The sequence below is a fragment of the Manis javanica genome, chromosome 5 (genome assembly GCF_040802235.1).
Source record: "Manis javanica isolate MJ-LG chromosome 5, MJ_LKY, whole genome shotgun sequence".
In the NCBI taxonomy this organism is placed as follows: domain Eukaryota; kingdom Metazoa; phylum Chordata; class Mammalia; order Pholidota; family Manidae; genus Manis; species Manis javanica.
Window position 1 is genome coordinate 83,362,721 of NC_133160.1, and position 16,146 is coordinate 83,378,866.

Below are 16,146 nucleotides of genomic sequence, written 5' to 3' on the forward strand. Positions count from 1 at the left end.
GCAGAGCATGGAATTTTATATAATTATGTTTTAAATGAATCCTTCTTGAGCAAGACAAATTTCCATTGTTTATTTCAAATTTGCCTCCTTCTCTTTATAAGCCAAGCTAATATATTTTCTGACCTTGTGATGCATTTGACCAGAGTAATATCTTTCAAAAAGTTGTAATTAAAGTCTGTTGCACCAAATCCTGAGGAAAGTCTGATACTAACATTTTATGACTCCATAGGTTAGGTTATCATTATGCTCTATAGAACCAGACTTTAAAAACTATTCTCTTCATTTTGCCTAGCTTTTATGAAATCATGGGAAACTTCCCAACTTAAAAAGGAAATCATTTTATGTGTCTTAATAGTTTGGGGCTTTTATCCTCCCCTTCACAGATGGACCACCTCTTTTTTGTTCCCTATGTTTTTTTATTACAGAAGCTGGGTTGTATATTCTTGTGTCCAGAAATGACCAGCAGCTTTCAGAGCTTCAAATTTTACTGTTAGCCATCAGGGACAGAACAGGAACTGTGTCCGCCCCCTGCTCACACAGAACATCATTTCCTAATAGCAGGCAACCATAACTTGCCTTAAAACACCTCCCAAGAGGCATCCTAAAGCACATCGTTCAGAAACTCTGCATCCTGTTTAAGCAATTAATACTTCAATCAAATTTATGCTAACATCAGTAATGTCAGGAAAATTCATTGATTTTTTTCCATTCCATGAGCTGTCAAGCAAAACACTTTCTTTAAAAAAGGTTGTTTTGTTTTTGTTTTCTGTCATTACAGGCTGGAAAGTACTGCCAATGCATAATGGTTGTAAAAGCATCCATTTCCTAACTGCCTGCTTTGAAGATTCACTTGGGTTGATCATTCTTCCTACTGTTTGCATAATGGCTTTCTAAAGTGCATTAGGGACCTTAAACCTACATTCACATCTCTCTGTGTTAATGAGACTGTGTAACTAAGATGATTTTTGCTTGGCTGTTTTAATATAAAGGCCATGTACTGAATTCCTTCAATCCCTTTTGCAGTTAGATAATCTAGAGGCTATTAGAATAGGCAGTAGTGTTAGATGGACTCAGGTGAATGCAAAGGTGAAATGTCATCTTGTCATTCCTTTCTTGAAGACACTGTTGTCTAGGTGCAAGAAAAAACTCGATTTACTTTATGTATTCATTTTTTTGTTCCTATTGTTTTTAATCATACTCAAAATAAACATCATTGTGCTTATAAACCCCTGTAAGGCCATGCAAGTATGATCTCCCTTTCCTATCCTTATCACCAACTTCTGCTACCTACCTACGGCCTCTTTGGTGTTCTTTAAACACACTTCACTTGTGCCCACCTCTTGGCCTTTGCACTTGCTGTTCCCTTGCCTGGAACATTCTTCTCCCTTCTATATGCCTGGCTCCCTGCCTGACCTCTCTCCATCCACTTTATCACTGAGGCCTTTCCTGATGCCCTAATTTAAAATGCTACCACATCTACTTCTCTTGCCCCATCCCCTCTCTGCTCTAGCACTCACCACTTGACACAACTTTATATTTTACTTTTTTGTTTACTGTTCTTCTCTGCTCACTAGAATATGAAGTCCAGGGTGCCATGCATTTTTGTTTATTTTGTTCACTGCTGTGTCTCAGTACACCTAGAACATTACCTGACACTCAATGGGCATAGAAAACTCTTAAGTGGATGAGTTAGTGAATGAACTCAAAAGGATTCACTGAGCAGTTACTATGTGCCTGGCACATGGCATAAAATACAGAAATTTAAAATGAAAAAGAAGACATAACCAGACAATTACAGTGCTGTTGGTAAATTCTGTGAAAGAAGTGCTGTCACTTCTAGCCCCAAGGACAAGGACACTGAGCTCTGATTAAACAATCACTGGAGGGGAAAGGACCAACAAGAAAAAGCCTACTATAGAGACAACCAGCCAGAGGTACAAAGGTGTCAAGATGTGGAAGCATGGCTTCTGTGTTGGGCTACAATTATTACGAAGCATGGCCTTTTCTCAGAAGCTATGGAAGCAGTAAAGGATTTTTCAGTAGAGGAAAGGTATGGATCTATTAGTCTTTTAGAAAATTCACAGCAGACTGAAGAGTGGCCCTGAGGAGATTTCTCACATTAGCTGAGAGAGAAGAGGCTGGAAGAAGAGTGTGGCACCACGGCAGGGGGACTGGACTGAGTGAGTGGTGGGCTTGAGAAGGAGGAGTGAGGATCACTCACTCTCAGGACTGAGCAGCAAGCCTTTCATAAAGGCAATCGCCAAATGGGACTATCGTATTTCTTTAACTTACTTGCTCATCATATTCTACATAATATTTTACATTATCTTTAGAATTGAAATCTAGCAGAAGTCAGTCAAAGGCAAGGAAAATTGACTTCACTGTGTGATTTCTTACTTGTCTATAAGTTTTAACTTTGCATAGTTCTCCATGGTCTTTTCCAAAGCATCATGAAAATTTGGTGTAAAAGTTTATTCACAGATAAGTGATGTTGTTACTCCACACTTAAGATTTTTCTGTGACTCATTTGGTTTTTATCTTTTGAATAAAGTTATGTCTATTTTGCAGGAACTTTCAATTTAAAAAGCTCATACATTTTTATATCACCCAGAACCTGTATTGAAACGAGTGTATTTTAAGGTTCAAATTATAGTTAACACTTCCGGAGTTAAACTTAAAGAAACACAGCTTAATATGTTGAGGTTCTAAATGTTGTACACTTTTTAATCTTGAGACATAGAAACAATTTGAAATATAAAAGAAACCAAATTTTTCCCATCTTAATTGGTGGAATACAAAATATATGCAAATATAAAGATGCCTGCCAAGAAAATGTCTAAGAAAGGAACAATTCATTAATAAAAATGGACTGAAAAGACTGACTCTGGTTTGGAAAACTATTTGTCCCTAACTTTTTAAGTCATGGGGATAACAATAACGGAATTACTTGAGAAATCTTGGAACACTAGAACAATTAACTTTAATTTCAGTAATAATAAGAAGCCCTGGTTTGACTAGTGAATAATGAACTTACGGCATTCTTTATCCAAGTCATTATTCACGATTTGAGCAAGCTGAAAATATAAATAAGCTTAAGAAAAATTAAATAAGTTAGTGAACAGTTCTATGGCATTTCCCCATTACTTCATAAATTTATATTTGTATTAGAAACCACAAGACTAATCAAATGTAGACATCTTAATTAACCAGTAGCAATATACCTTAACTTCAAAACCAAGTTTGGAATGGTGAAGCCTTCATTTGTAAGCTGAAATTTAATGGCCGCAATGTCACAGATATGTAATAGGATAATTAATCTAAGGCTATGCAAAACACATACATACAAGCAAAATCTTGATTAGTAAAATAACCATTGTGTGTGGGTGTCGAGTATGTGTGTGTGTCTGTACTTACTTGAATGTATATCTGTATTTTATAGTCAACTGCTTTATTCTCAGTCCCCTCCTAGTAATGGATGACATTATCCTTGGCTTGCTACCATTTTTCCTGCCAGTGAGATCAAAGGAATATATGCACATTTTTTGGCAGCTGAGAATATATCCTTGGCAACATAGTTATGAATGATCCATAAGACATATATTCACAATTCAGATTCATGTTACATCCTAAATTTTTGGAGTTTAGCAAAAAAAACCAAAGCAGTTTCCCAACAATTAAGAAAAGTACTATATTTTCTTTATAGTTATCCTTTGACTTTCATTATATATTGTTAAAATATACAATTAATGTGATTTTATAGATTTCAGAGTTTAAATTAGTCTTTTTCTCTGATTTAATGTGGTCATACATGAGGGACCAAGTTAGAAAATATCAGATATGTTAGTCTATAGGTAAAATAGTTGATTTAAATTTGTTCTTATTTTTGTATGGAGTAGATTACCTTCTAGAATTATATACATCAGTGAAATGAGCTATCCAATTTTAGTCAACAGTGTTTTTCCAAGTGGCAAATTTAGGCTTATAATGGGAAACAAAAGCTTTTTGAATTGAGCATATATGCATTCTCAGTCTAAACACTGAATTAATGTGCTTTTTGTTATATGATATCCTTTCTAACATCAATATTTTAAGAAGTGAAAAGTTTGGAAAAGTAGGGTCACAGAGGTTGTAAAACCCATCTTTTCTTCACACTCAGATCTCCTATCACTACAACTTCCAAATTCTGCCTCTACTTAGCATTAACATTCCCCCAAAAAAACAGTTTACCCAAGTGAGGAAATGATTAAACATGTTTATGTGCTAAGGGAAAGAAACTAGTGGAAAATGGGCACTCTGATACAAATGCAGGGAAAATTGATGGAAAGAGCTCCCTGAGGACAGAGGCAGGGATGGATTCCAGCGTCTACTGGTTGTATTCACCCCGCAGAGACGACTGCTTCTCCTTCCTCTGATATTGGACGAGGTCCACATGGGTTTAAATTGGTGAGAGACATGATATTGAGGGAGTTTACACCTGAGAGCCTCTATTTGCTCTGCAAAATCTAAAACAGAATTTTAAATAGGAGCAAGATGGGTAGGGATAATGTGTGATCACACAGAGATGGCAGATAACTAGTAAATTAAGAAGTTGGTTATCTGAGTAAATCAAGAAAGAAATACAGGAAGGTGATATTGCACAGTGCACTTTCAGTAACCTAAAGCTGATTATATGAGGAAATTGTTAGTCTTCCTGTGAGGATTACAAAATGATTTCTGAGGAACAGATTCTCTTAAAGTTCCCAAACATTGTGTATTTTTAATTTAAAAAATCATGCATAACCAATTGTTCCTCTAATGACCACTCTAGTGCTTTATTTAAAGTTACAGAGTATGAATATAAAATGTTGATTAAGCGAAGTGCTGCAAATTGAAAATAAGCTAGCTGTAAGTGTAATGGGCTAAAAAGCTTTCAAATGAAATGATACAGTATAACTTTGTTAAAATACTTTGAAAGGAATTGGAAAAAAAAGTGCCTAATATTTTCATTTAAAAATAGACGTGAATAGTAAGAATGATGGCTGTATCTCTCTGTGTCCTTTTCCACCACCCCAAAGCTGTGCCTTGTTCTAGATAAGGCCAGCAGAATACCAACACTGCCTTTATGGTTGAAAAATGCTTAATCTCAAAACTGCCACATTTCTATTTTATAGTAAATATTCCCATTCATCTTCCTAAAAATTACATTACCCTCTCAGCCTCCTCTGCCAGTACAACAGTTTATGCAACAGCTGACAGCATCTTTTGTTCTGCTTTCTGGCACACACTAGGTGCCTCATTGACCTGAGCATCCCATAATTTGTAAACAAGTTTTCATGCAGGTCAATTGGCAACATTTCATAAGAGCAAGAATAGAACAAAATATGTCTTTTGTACTGCTGTTCAGTTAATGCCTTTGCAAATCTGCTTACTGAGGTTTTGCCGATGCAGAAGTCATGTGATGTGTCAATTTGGTGGGAAACTGTATTGCTTTTTAACTGCTGCTCACAGCAGCATCTCAGGCCCTCTAAATGAGATTGATGGGATAGCTTTGTAGGTATTTGAAGAAACAGATGTGCTGAAATGGCAAAGATCCTTTTTTTTTTTTTGAGGAGATATCAGAATCCTACTGCATATGCTGAATATTTGTCAACAGAGAACAAGAAAGAAGAAAAGACCTACTGTGCATTTGCAACCACAGATCTTCATTTTTCCTGATGTATAAAACATCAGCCTATTTCAGTATAGCAAAGAGAACCCCACAGAATAAGGACAGTTTTAATTGGTCATTTAAATGGTTATAGTATTGTGTTAATTGAATTGTTTTTCTTTTTTTTTAGGGTCCTCTGGGGCCTCCAGGACAAAAGGTAGCGTATAAACAATACTGTGGGAGTAATTATACTCTCATTGCCTAATGGCTAGCATGAGACGTGAATGGAATTAGCTACTGTAAGCCCGTGCTGAGGCAGTCTGGTTTGTGCATTCTGCTTTCTAAAAATACCATCATTTATTGTGAACCATTACATTTCTAATCGGCTCCATTACAGAAAATTCAGTAAATCCGGAGCAGACTCTTTTCAAGCTGTCTGCCAAACATGAAGGTTATTGAATTTTTAATTCAAACTCTGGTAGAACATTTGACAGAACTTAGAATGTGATGGGTCATACTACATGGCCAGCTAAATGCATGGCCTTGTCAAACATATGATCACCAAACAACCCACAGAACTGGCCAGAACAAAAGATGTGCTTGTTGCTTGATGGCCTCGTTCACGTGGCCCACTGATGTCCTCCTTTGTGGAGGTAACCTGAAAAGTGACTTCCTGCTAGTCATTTCAACATCATCCACAGTCATCAGAACTGACCATTACATTCTGATGGAAAGGGTCTAGCACTTCTAACATTACAGCAATACTACAGTAGTAAATACATCAATACTAATACTACAGCAGTAAATATATCACTAACAGGTAAATGGCTGCTAGCCAACAAAATATCACTGAGTCCCCATTCCCTGTTCCACCTCCCACCCCACAAGGGGGAAAAGAAGATTATTTAACCTGCAGAAAACTAAAGAAAACAATTGTATTACAACAGGTGGAAAAGTGATTATTCTTTATCTTTGGAATCTATCAAAGATAGACTTTTTATCCTCCAAGCACTGGGCATATGGCATCTGTTGAAACATAATCCTACAAACCAACTAAAAGCCAATGAGTTGTGAGACAACTTGTGTATAGGAACACTTTGTCCTTCGCAATAATGTCTCTATTAAGCATGGTGTGAAATTGTAAAGCTACCCTAATCCACATGCCACCAGGATAAAATTACTGCCTCAGGCTTCGGAAAGTCATTTAATGACCTGCCCCATATAATTACCTAAAGCACTGAGGGATTTGCTGTCTCAATTTGTGTTGCATATAGTGACTATATTTTTGATACACTAAATTTTTGTAGAGAAGTTTTAGGTGTACAGTTACTCTTTTAAAAAAAGTTTCCCATTATTATTAAAGAAATTTAAAAGCATACATCTCCTAAGAAAAGTCTGTTTTCTAGAGCTAGACAAAGAATAAGCATATTTCACTTAAAAATGGTTTCTCCAGAGCCCAAAGGGGAGGTGTGAGGAGGGAAATGACATACTATTTGAAAACATTTGTTAATGTTTCTATATCCTGTTGAATGTCATAGATTTTCTCAGGTAATAATTAATTTTTTATTCTCCACTGATCCTACCTACATTCAACCATTCATAATCACTCCAGCATGCATGTGTGCTCATGTCCAAGTGCATGTGCATGCACACACCCACCCCCACACACACACACACTTAATATTTATGCACAGTTGTGTTCTAGTTGGTGTTTAACATTTGTAACAGCTATATGCAGTGTGCTTTGAAAGACATTCACACTCACGTGGCTTAAATGTACTCCCTGAAAAACCAGGAAAAAATCCTTCAAATATAACAAATTTGAGTTTACATCATGGTTCCTATATTTGACTTGTGGAACAAATGGTTGTCATTTTAGTTACCTTTTGTTGCATGATATTTAAACTCATGAAGTTCAAGAGTTCCTCCTACTACTGTTTTTTCCAGGTGGAGCTAAGCCTATTTATTTCTTAAAACACTTCAGTTTAGAGCCATGTAGCCCTTTGATAGATATACATCTCAATTTATAATGTGAATTGATTTATAATTATGTTGTGATTAAGTGGATATTTAGAAACATAGTTACATAATTTCTGGGAAAGCTTGATGAACCTGCTTACATTATTGTACATTTGAACACAGTGGAAAAGATTTGAAAACACAGTCTCCCATCATGGTTTAGCAAGGTAAAGTTATGGCCAATGTAATTAATATAATACAAATTTAGAAATGAAATATTCTATGATTATGATACCAACTTCATTTAATCATGTGTCTCCTTAGGGTTCTGTTGGAGCACCTGGAATTCCAGGGGTAAATGGGCAAAAGGTGAGTTCTACAGAATACAGTATTTTTGATCATTTGGAGAGGATTAAAATTACAGTTATTCTAGTCAGTAATGTTAGTACAAAACAGTACATATACTATTGAAATATAGGGAAACTGTGGAGTAAATAATCAAATTAGTTTAATTTTTAAAGCTGCATTAAATCATTAGGAACTCAGAAATTTTCCCATTTTATTTTGATAAGTTATGTAATGAAATACATACTGTATCTTTCTCATACATATATACAGGGTAGGGAAAAAGCTATATTTAATATGAATTGTGATTAACAAAATGCACTCTATTCTCAACATGTCAAAAGTAATATGTATTATTTCTTTGGTTAACAAAATTTATTCTTACAGAGGGAATCTCCTGAATTTAGCAACCATTTTGCTTTTTACTGTCAAGCAAAAAATGGGATTTAACTAGACTTGCCAAGCTCTGGTAGTACACTTCTATTGTACTGTTAATAATGAGGGGAAAAATAAAATCCCCACAACTCAACATAGGTCTAACTGTGCGCATGTGGACATTGATTACTGCAGTGTACTTGCTAGTTGGACGAAGCATCTGTCCCACAGGAGGGTCTGGAAATCTGTGCTCTCCAAAAGTCCTGTCTGACTCTTCATACTGGAACCTCTACAGAGACCAGGAAAGCCGCTGTGGCAGCTAACAAAGCCACTAGCTGGGCCAGTCCAGCAGGAGCCAGAGAACTGAGCTGGGGGCTTTCCTGTCTCCCTCAGAGCTTCTGCACTGGCCCTGTGAAATCCTGTGCCCATTTGTTTGTCTTCCCAAGAATTTTAAATCCTACACTCTGGACTGAATTCTGAAGTCATAAGGGGCCTAACCTTTACAGGCTGAATATACCTGAGTCACCTTTTCCATCTTCTTCAATTTTCTTCTTTTTTAAGACATAAACCATCACAGTTTAAAACGTACTGCAAGGGTAGCCAAAGGCACGAGCCTGAGGTTCAGAGGCCATGTGAATTTTGACGAACTTCCTGAGTTCTCTGGCCTCAGTTTCCTCACCTGTAAAAAGGAGACAGTAACAATTCCTACCTGTTAGGGTCAACTTGAGGATTAAATGGTAAGTAGACACAATGCCCTTATGACAGTGTTTGATATTACCATTAAGCTTTTCCTTCATTTCATTTTAGTGAAATGCTGGAAATTTGGACAATCTATATTTTAAAAGAGGCTGCTTCCAGAATTGCTCAATTCTCAAGCAAAATTAATGTTCTCAAGCAAGTTTTATGGGATCCTTTAGTCCACAAATCAAACATAGCATACTCATAAATAGTGTCCTGCCCATGCCACAAATCTGTTTCCCACTTAGTCAAATGCATATCCATCTGCTTCGCAAGTCCTGGTTAAAGAGAGAGTAACTTTCTGTTTAGAACATTGTGGAGGAAACAGAAGCAAAAAGTTCAAGGTATATACCTTCTAAATTGGGTTTGAAAATTATGTAAGTCAAGATAATATTTAGAGAGGACAAAATATGGATTCAACATAAACATTTTTAAATTTGGTGAAAAACTAAAGCTGTGCACCTAAGGTTAATGTTTTGCATTTTCTTCTTTGCTGCTTTTCTTTTTTCATCTTTGAGACAATCATGAAAATTTATAGAAACCTTTGACCTGAACAAAACAACTTTAAAACTGTCACATACATGTTTAGGAAGACTGCATATTCTTTATTTTTGGAAAGGAAATATGCAATTTCCTTAGTGAGAAAAAGGAATGTAACATTTTCTTGTCCTTGTCACTGAATGTAAATTCTGTTTCAAGGAAATAGACAGTTAATATATGCAGTTTGATGTCTTGTTATACATCTTTGTGGCATTTTTAAGTGTTTTCTATAAAACCTAGAGAAGCTAGATGATTTTACACTTTTATGAAAGAATTGTCAAAGTGTAAGTTAAGATTGTGTTTCCTACTCCTAAGCCTGTAACTTTGTGTATGGAATTTCTGATAATCCTAGTCATTATCTAACATTTGTAGTATTTGCTATATCGTTTTTAGGAAAATTAAATGCAAAAACCCCAAGTCCTCTTTGCTGAAACAGTAAAAACAAAGTTGAAAATAGAGTAATAATAATTCTATACTTAGAGCATATGAAATGTGTCTTAGATTTCTAGAACTTGTTTTTCTAAGAAAAGAGCTTACAAAATGGCATAATCGTTTTTTTTAAGCACATAAATAAATATCCTTAAACTATCTTGAGACAATGTTTTTTCTCCACATTACAACTTCACTTTTTCCAAAGAAGAACTTTTTATGCTTAGGAAATAGTTGTCAGACAATGGTTAAGGAAGAGCGTGATTTCTAAGCCATCAGAAATACGGCAAATAACAATTAGAAAATCCAAAGAGTTTTCTCTTATTAAAAAGAAAGAAAAGGAAACTATTTTAAGAAAATATTGTGTTTGTTTTCTGCTAGAACGTTTTCCACCCATTCAGATTGACAAAATTGGTCATAGGCTTTGGTCAGTAAACTTAGTGATGACATTTTTTTACACTATTTTCCTTTAAATATTGGTCACCTTGACTGTTAAGCTGAATATTTTTAATTTTTGTAGTGGTGTTCCAGTTCTTCAGATTGTGTCAGGGAAAAGCTTTACATCAGCAGTAACATGGCATTAAACTCCAGTCTGGCTTCTTCTGACATCACCATCTACAAAGGGCTACTAAGCATCCTTCTGTGAAAAACGGGAGGCAGCATGTTACAGAGGGAAGAATGTGGACCCTGCAGTCAGGGAAAGAGTGCTGCAAGTCCTTGTCCTCATTTGGGCAAGTTACTTAATTTTTTAAAGGCATGGGTATAAATATAAATGCAGATTTTGCAGTATTAACTAGATAATATCTCCAAAGTGCACGTGGTGTAATAGGTGCACAAAAAATGTTATCAAGTGTCTTGTAATAGTAGGTATCGCACTTGCAGAGCTTCAGCAAGTGAGCTCTAGGCATACCCTCCAGCAGGGGCAGAAGCCAATTGACTTCAAGAAAATGAAATGCCAGATTACACATGAAAGTAAAATGCCTGTCTCCTGGCTCTCCCTGCTTAGGCGCCCCAGGGGCGCAGTCCTGGAGTCAGGGTGCCCAAGCTCTTCCTCCTCAGGGGCAGTCTTTCAAAGACCCATTTCCTCTCTGGGCTGAAGGCAGCTTCATTTGTAAAATGAGAGAAGAGAATGTAATAATTTAAGTCTCTAAGAGATGCTGTATATCCACAAAAAGTCACTCATGTCTCATTTCCAATTCAGCCAGCTTCTAGCATCCTCTGTTCCCAATTCTGAAGGCTGTTGTTTCCATAATTTGGATTTGTTTCCAAGAGTCGAAGCAGTGAGGGCAGATTTGATGCTCTCTTACCTAAAAATATGAATACTACCCTCCTCCCTCTTCTTCTTTGCCTAATTGTACACAAAACTTTTGTAGTTCTCATGAATAGATGTTGCTGATTTAAAGGTATAATTAACATTTTTAGTTATGCTCCATGATTCATTCGCCCTCTCTTTCCTTTCTCTCTCTCTCTCTGTCTCTCTCTCTCTCACACACACACATACGTGCACACACATGTGCGTGAAGAGGTGTATATCTGAAATATTTGTCACTAAAACCTTACTTCTCAGATATACTGGAGAAGTGGAAGATTTGAAAAACAATTTTGTGGTAGAACTATTTTTTAAACTGAAAGATTCTTTCACAAAATAAATTATTGTCTACAAATTTTATATGTATATATATATATATACTATATATATAAACACATATGTATTTTGACATATTTATGTCAGAGCTTTAAAAATCTCAACTCTTAATAGGTATTATTAGAACCCTATATTTTTCTAGCCTTTCCACATCTTCAGATTAATTGCCCTGCATAAGTACAAATCATCCAATGACAATTTATTTGAACAGCAGTCAGTGCCCAGTACTGGGCAAATACCACCGAAGAGGAGATTTGGGACAGAAATAGGGTACATTAGAAATCTAATGCGTGCACCTCATAGTTCACATCTTTGCTTCTTTGTTACTATGAAATAATGGTAAAAGATTTTTCCAAGATTAAAAACAAGTTATTCTGTCTAAGCAAGTGAGAATATTTCTGAGGCTCCAGAGTGATAGGGATTGATTCCAAAGCAAAAGAGAAATATAAGAGGATTTTGTTTCATGTATTTTTCGAGTATTTTCTAGAATTCATTATTTTTAAAATTCCAAAATATAAATAAAAAATTGATGTTGGTATCATCTGTGAATCTATCCCAAATAGCTATGTGATTTTTAAGTAACATTAAATTTTAATTAGCTTATAGTTATGGTATTAAGCGTACCTATCATCTCTTACATAATTTCATAGTTCCTCACTGACATTAATCCTCACAGCATGCTTCTAGTGGCATTTTTATTATGAGTATATTTAAAGAGCAGATAAATTGAAGCTGTCAGACTTCCAAAGGTCAAGCTATTAATTTGAGTCTGTCTAGTTAGCTACACAATAGATTCAATAATTTTTATTCTTGATTCACTTACTCTAACAGCTAAGTACACTTTTCCTTTGGCTACCTTGACTCTATCATTCAACAGTCTGGATTCAATCCCTGAAGAATTTGAATATATTTATTCCTATTTGTTTTCTGGTGCATTAGCTTAAAATTTTCCTGTAGCAGAATTTACCCAGCTATTTATTTACCCAATGTATTTATAACATTATGATCTTTAGACTTAGGAAAATATATTGAGAGTAAATGGCATGATTGATTTCTGATTCCAGATTAATTAATAGTTCAGGGAAAGTATCTTAGAGCAATTCAATTCTTTTGCTGGTTAAAGCTGAGAACTAAATTATTTTTATTTTCTTATCTTTTAAAGTTATTGATGTGTATGTTAGAACTCTAAGAACACATGACTGTAGTAATAGGATGCATTCCTTCTCTCTAAAGAAATACTATTTTCCTATTACAGGATATTTCATATAGTCAAATCACTACACCCTGCAAAATGATTCATATATTCTCAGGTATTCTTATATACAAATTTCTCCTAAGGAGACTTTTCCCTCAGTTTTACTTTTTAAGTGGAGCAGTGATATTTCTATTCTTTATGCAATTAACTTTAGTTCCTTTAGAGAGGAATGAAGTTAGTTCAAAAAGGTCATTTAATGCTGGTTTGAAATAAAACAATTATAGTAAGATTCCTCTGACATCATTTACGCATGTTAGTATAATATTTGATCTAGTTATCATGCTATTAAGTGAGACTCTTTGGAGGGGGAGACGAAAAAGTTGAAGGAATAGTATTATTGATGGGCAGGGGGATGTGAGGCAAAAGCTGCTCACAGGTGTTGCAAAACAAAGCAAATGTGTCTGAGTGAATTAGGACATTATCAAGTTCATTTGTTTTCCATATTAACTGAAAAGACACTATGTTTTATAAAAGGGACCACAAAAATACTGATTCACTACATCTGATTAAATTACATACATAATCTGGAAAAGATTTTTTTTTAAACTTCCATTAAATCTATAACATGGATTCACTTACTGATTTCTTCAAGTATCTCTTCAACACTTACTGCTAAGTGCCAAGCACCATCTGAGCACTGACATTAAAGCTGTCTCTGCCCTCTTTTTTCCTATTACAGGAAAAGGAGATTTGTAATTTCCATCCTAACTGGGGCTGGGGACAGTAAATGAACAGTTGTACTAAAAATCTGCTAAATAACAGTACTGTTAAGTACTGTGGCAAAAAAGCCTGGTGCAAAGGGTCAAGGAATGCTGCTCTGAATACGTAGGTGACTTTAGGTGAGACTTGAAAGATGAACAGCATTTGGTAAGGGGAAGAGAAACTGCTATGTTGCAGTACTTAAAAATTAAATTACAGACAACTGTGGTCTTAGAAATCTGTTACTGAAACACCAGTATTATCAGCCATATAGGGATTTTCTATCCATCATGGAGTACCTTGATGTGCTCAGTGCAGAGAACAGCAGAGTGCAGTATGTGACAGTTACTGGCACGCATTCAGCATTTCCTGTCAGGCCCTCTCCTAGGTGTTCTATGCATATCAGCTCGCTCACGCCTCGTGGCAGTCCAAAGAAGCAGGTGTTAGTTTTAGCTCCATTTTAGTAATGAGAGAACTGAGGCACAGAAAGGATATTTTGCCCAGGGTCACCAATGTGTTAGTGATAGAGTTCAGCTTCAAAGCCAGGCAGTCTGCCAGCACTGCCTAAGAGTCGGCTTCCACTGCGGAGAGTGGGGATTTTAAATTCAGGTTATGCCAGCGGTGCTCTTAGTATTTGTATGACCTTGGACAAGTTACTTACCCTTTCTGAGCCTTAGTTTCTTCATTCATCAAATGAAGATTATAATATTTGCCTCAAAATTTAATCATAAAAGGTAAAGGGATAAATGTAATTGTTTATAAAAATAAATTATTATTAAAGAAGAGCACACTCTTTTCCTCTCTGAATCAGAAGCATTAATATCTCTGTAACTCAGAAATCTCCTGGGTATCTAAGTAAATGTTAAGAACTATTATGTCTTTCTACTACTCTTCACTGATCTTAAGCATTACTCCAATTGAACTTAACTATTTAACATTTCTATTAATAATCAGGCACATTCTGTTCCCAAGAGAAAAGATAATTTAGCATTGAAACTATACATAGATTTATTATTAAGAACTGTGCTTCAGGAAAGAAGAAAGGAGCTGGGTTTTAAAACTTAAAAAATGGATGTGTTATCAAGGGCACATTTTGTTGCAAACATAGAATACTTAACAGAAGTTTTTAAAATAAAGGTATTTCTTGGTCATGTAACTAATGCAGGCTTCAGTTCTGCTTTGCTCGGGCAACTAAATCTCCTGGCTAAGAACTCGAGTCTTTCTTGTTTCATCCTAGTTCCTGCTCTCCTCTTGGTCGTTAGGTGCCAGTCATGCCCCGGGCCTCATTCTTTCCGGTCTACATTCAGAGAGTGGAATGAGTGTCTTTCCCCAAACAGCAACAAAGCTTTTGTGTTCCTCTGTAATTGGATACCCAGCGGCCTCCCCATCCTTCCCTTGCAAGGGGAATGCTAGATACTGATTGGCTAGGGCCTCTGTCGTTGCTTTCTTAGCCACCCAGCCTCATGGGAAGTTGCCATAAACCCTTGATCATCTAATTTAGAAGAGATCTGTGTAACACAAGGGAGCTGGACCACTGTGTCGTATCTGACTTGCTCTGGTTCTAAGTTCTGCCATTTCACATAACTCCCTTCACTCATTTTGATATTTTGTCTTCCTAAATCATAAGTCTTTGTTCTGACTTTTGTTTTCCATTAGAGAACAATTTTTTATATTCCAGAAAAGAGAACCATCTGTGGCTTCCTGCTCTTTGGCTGGTTTTCATGCACTTTGGCCCCTTTCATAAGTTATTTTAAAAAGAAATACTGGATAGTGTTTCCTTTAGACCCAGGCAAGCAGATGAGGACGTCTTGCCTCCTTTGTCCTCTTGTGCTGTGACCCTCCCCCTCACAGGGTGAGGCGTTCATAGGGCTAAGGAGACATGCTTACTTAAAGTCTGGTCTCCCCACTTCTAGGTCACATCCCAGGTAGTTATCTCAGGTATGACCCAAGAATTCCTGCCTCAACTGTCTAGATTCTACTTCCAGCACCTGTTGGCCTCTTCCCCTGGTCCATATTCCCAGGGGTGAACCGCACAGCTGGTGTGTGCACCCCTAATCCTGTAGGTGACCTTGCAGCAGCTATCAGTGGGCAGCCATGGGCAAAGCTTCCAGGCTGTGATGCTCACATGCAACCCCTACAGCCCTTTCTGGAGAATAACAGGACCCAGGTTGGCAAGAGAAGGGAGGACACCAGCATTGTGGGGTGGGAGGCGGGTCATCTATGTGGGCTTGTACCCAGACCTTCAAATTTCAAGGGTGTGTCCAAAGTCCAGAAGAATTCTCCTGTGTGTACATTCCACCCAGATAAACCCAGCTTAGCTATTTTCTGTGATTCCCTAAATTTTTAGATATCCCTTTGCTTTTGAATTTCTTTGTTCAAATTACGTTCTCTACATTTTGTACTGACCAGCAGACTTATTTCTGAAACATTCCATACCGTAATATTATTGCTACAGCTGTCATGTTTTCTTATTTTACATGTTTAGAGGTTTTTTTTTTAAAAGCATAATAAAGGTTAAGTTACTAGGTTTAGTTT

The 16,146-nt window shown here is 36.3% G+C and overlaps 1 protein-coding gene across 1 annotated transcript in view; it reads left to right on the forward strand.

The window, feature by feature from the left end:
• Window positions 1-16,146, forward strand: part of COL25A1 (collagen type XXV alpha 1 chain) — a 457,450-nt gene that overhangs the window by 346,432 nt on the left and 94,872 nt on the right. Inside the window, exons 11-12 of the mRNA XM_037020206.2 lie at window positions 5,817-5,843; window positions 7,910-7,954. Of these exons, the coding sequence (XP_036876101.1) occupies window positions 5,817-5,843; window positions 7,910-7,954 (72 nt within the window). The remainder of the gene's footprint in view (window positions 1-5,816; window positions 5,844-7,909; window positions 7,955-16,146) is intronic.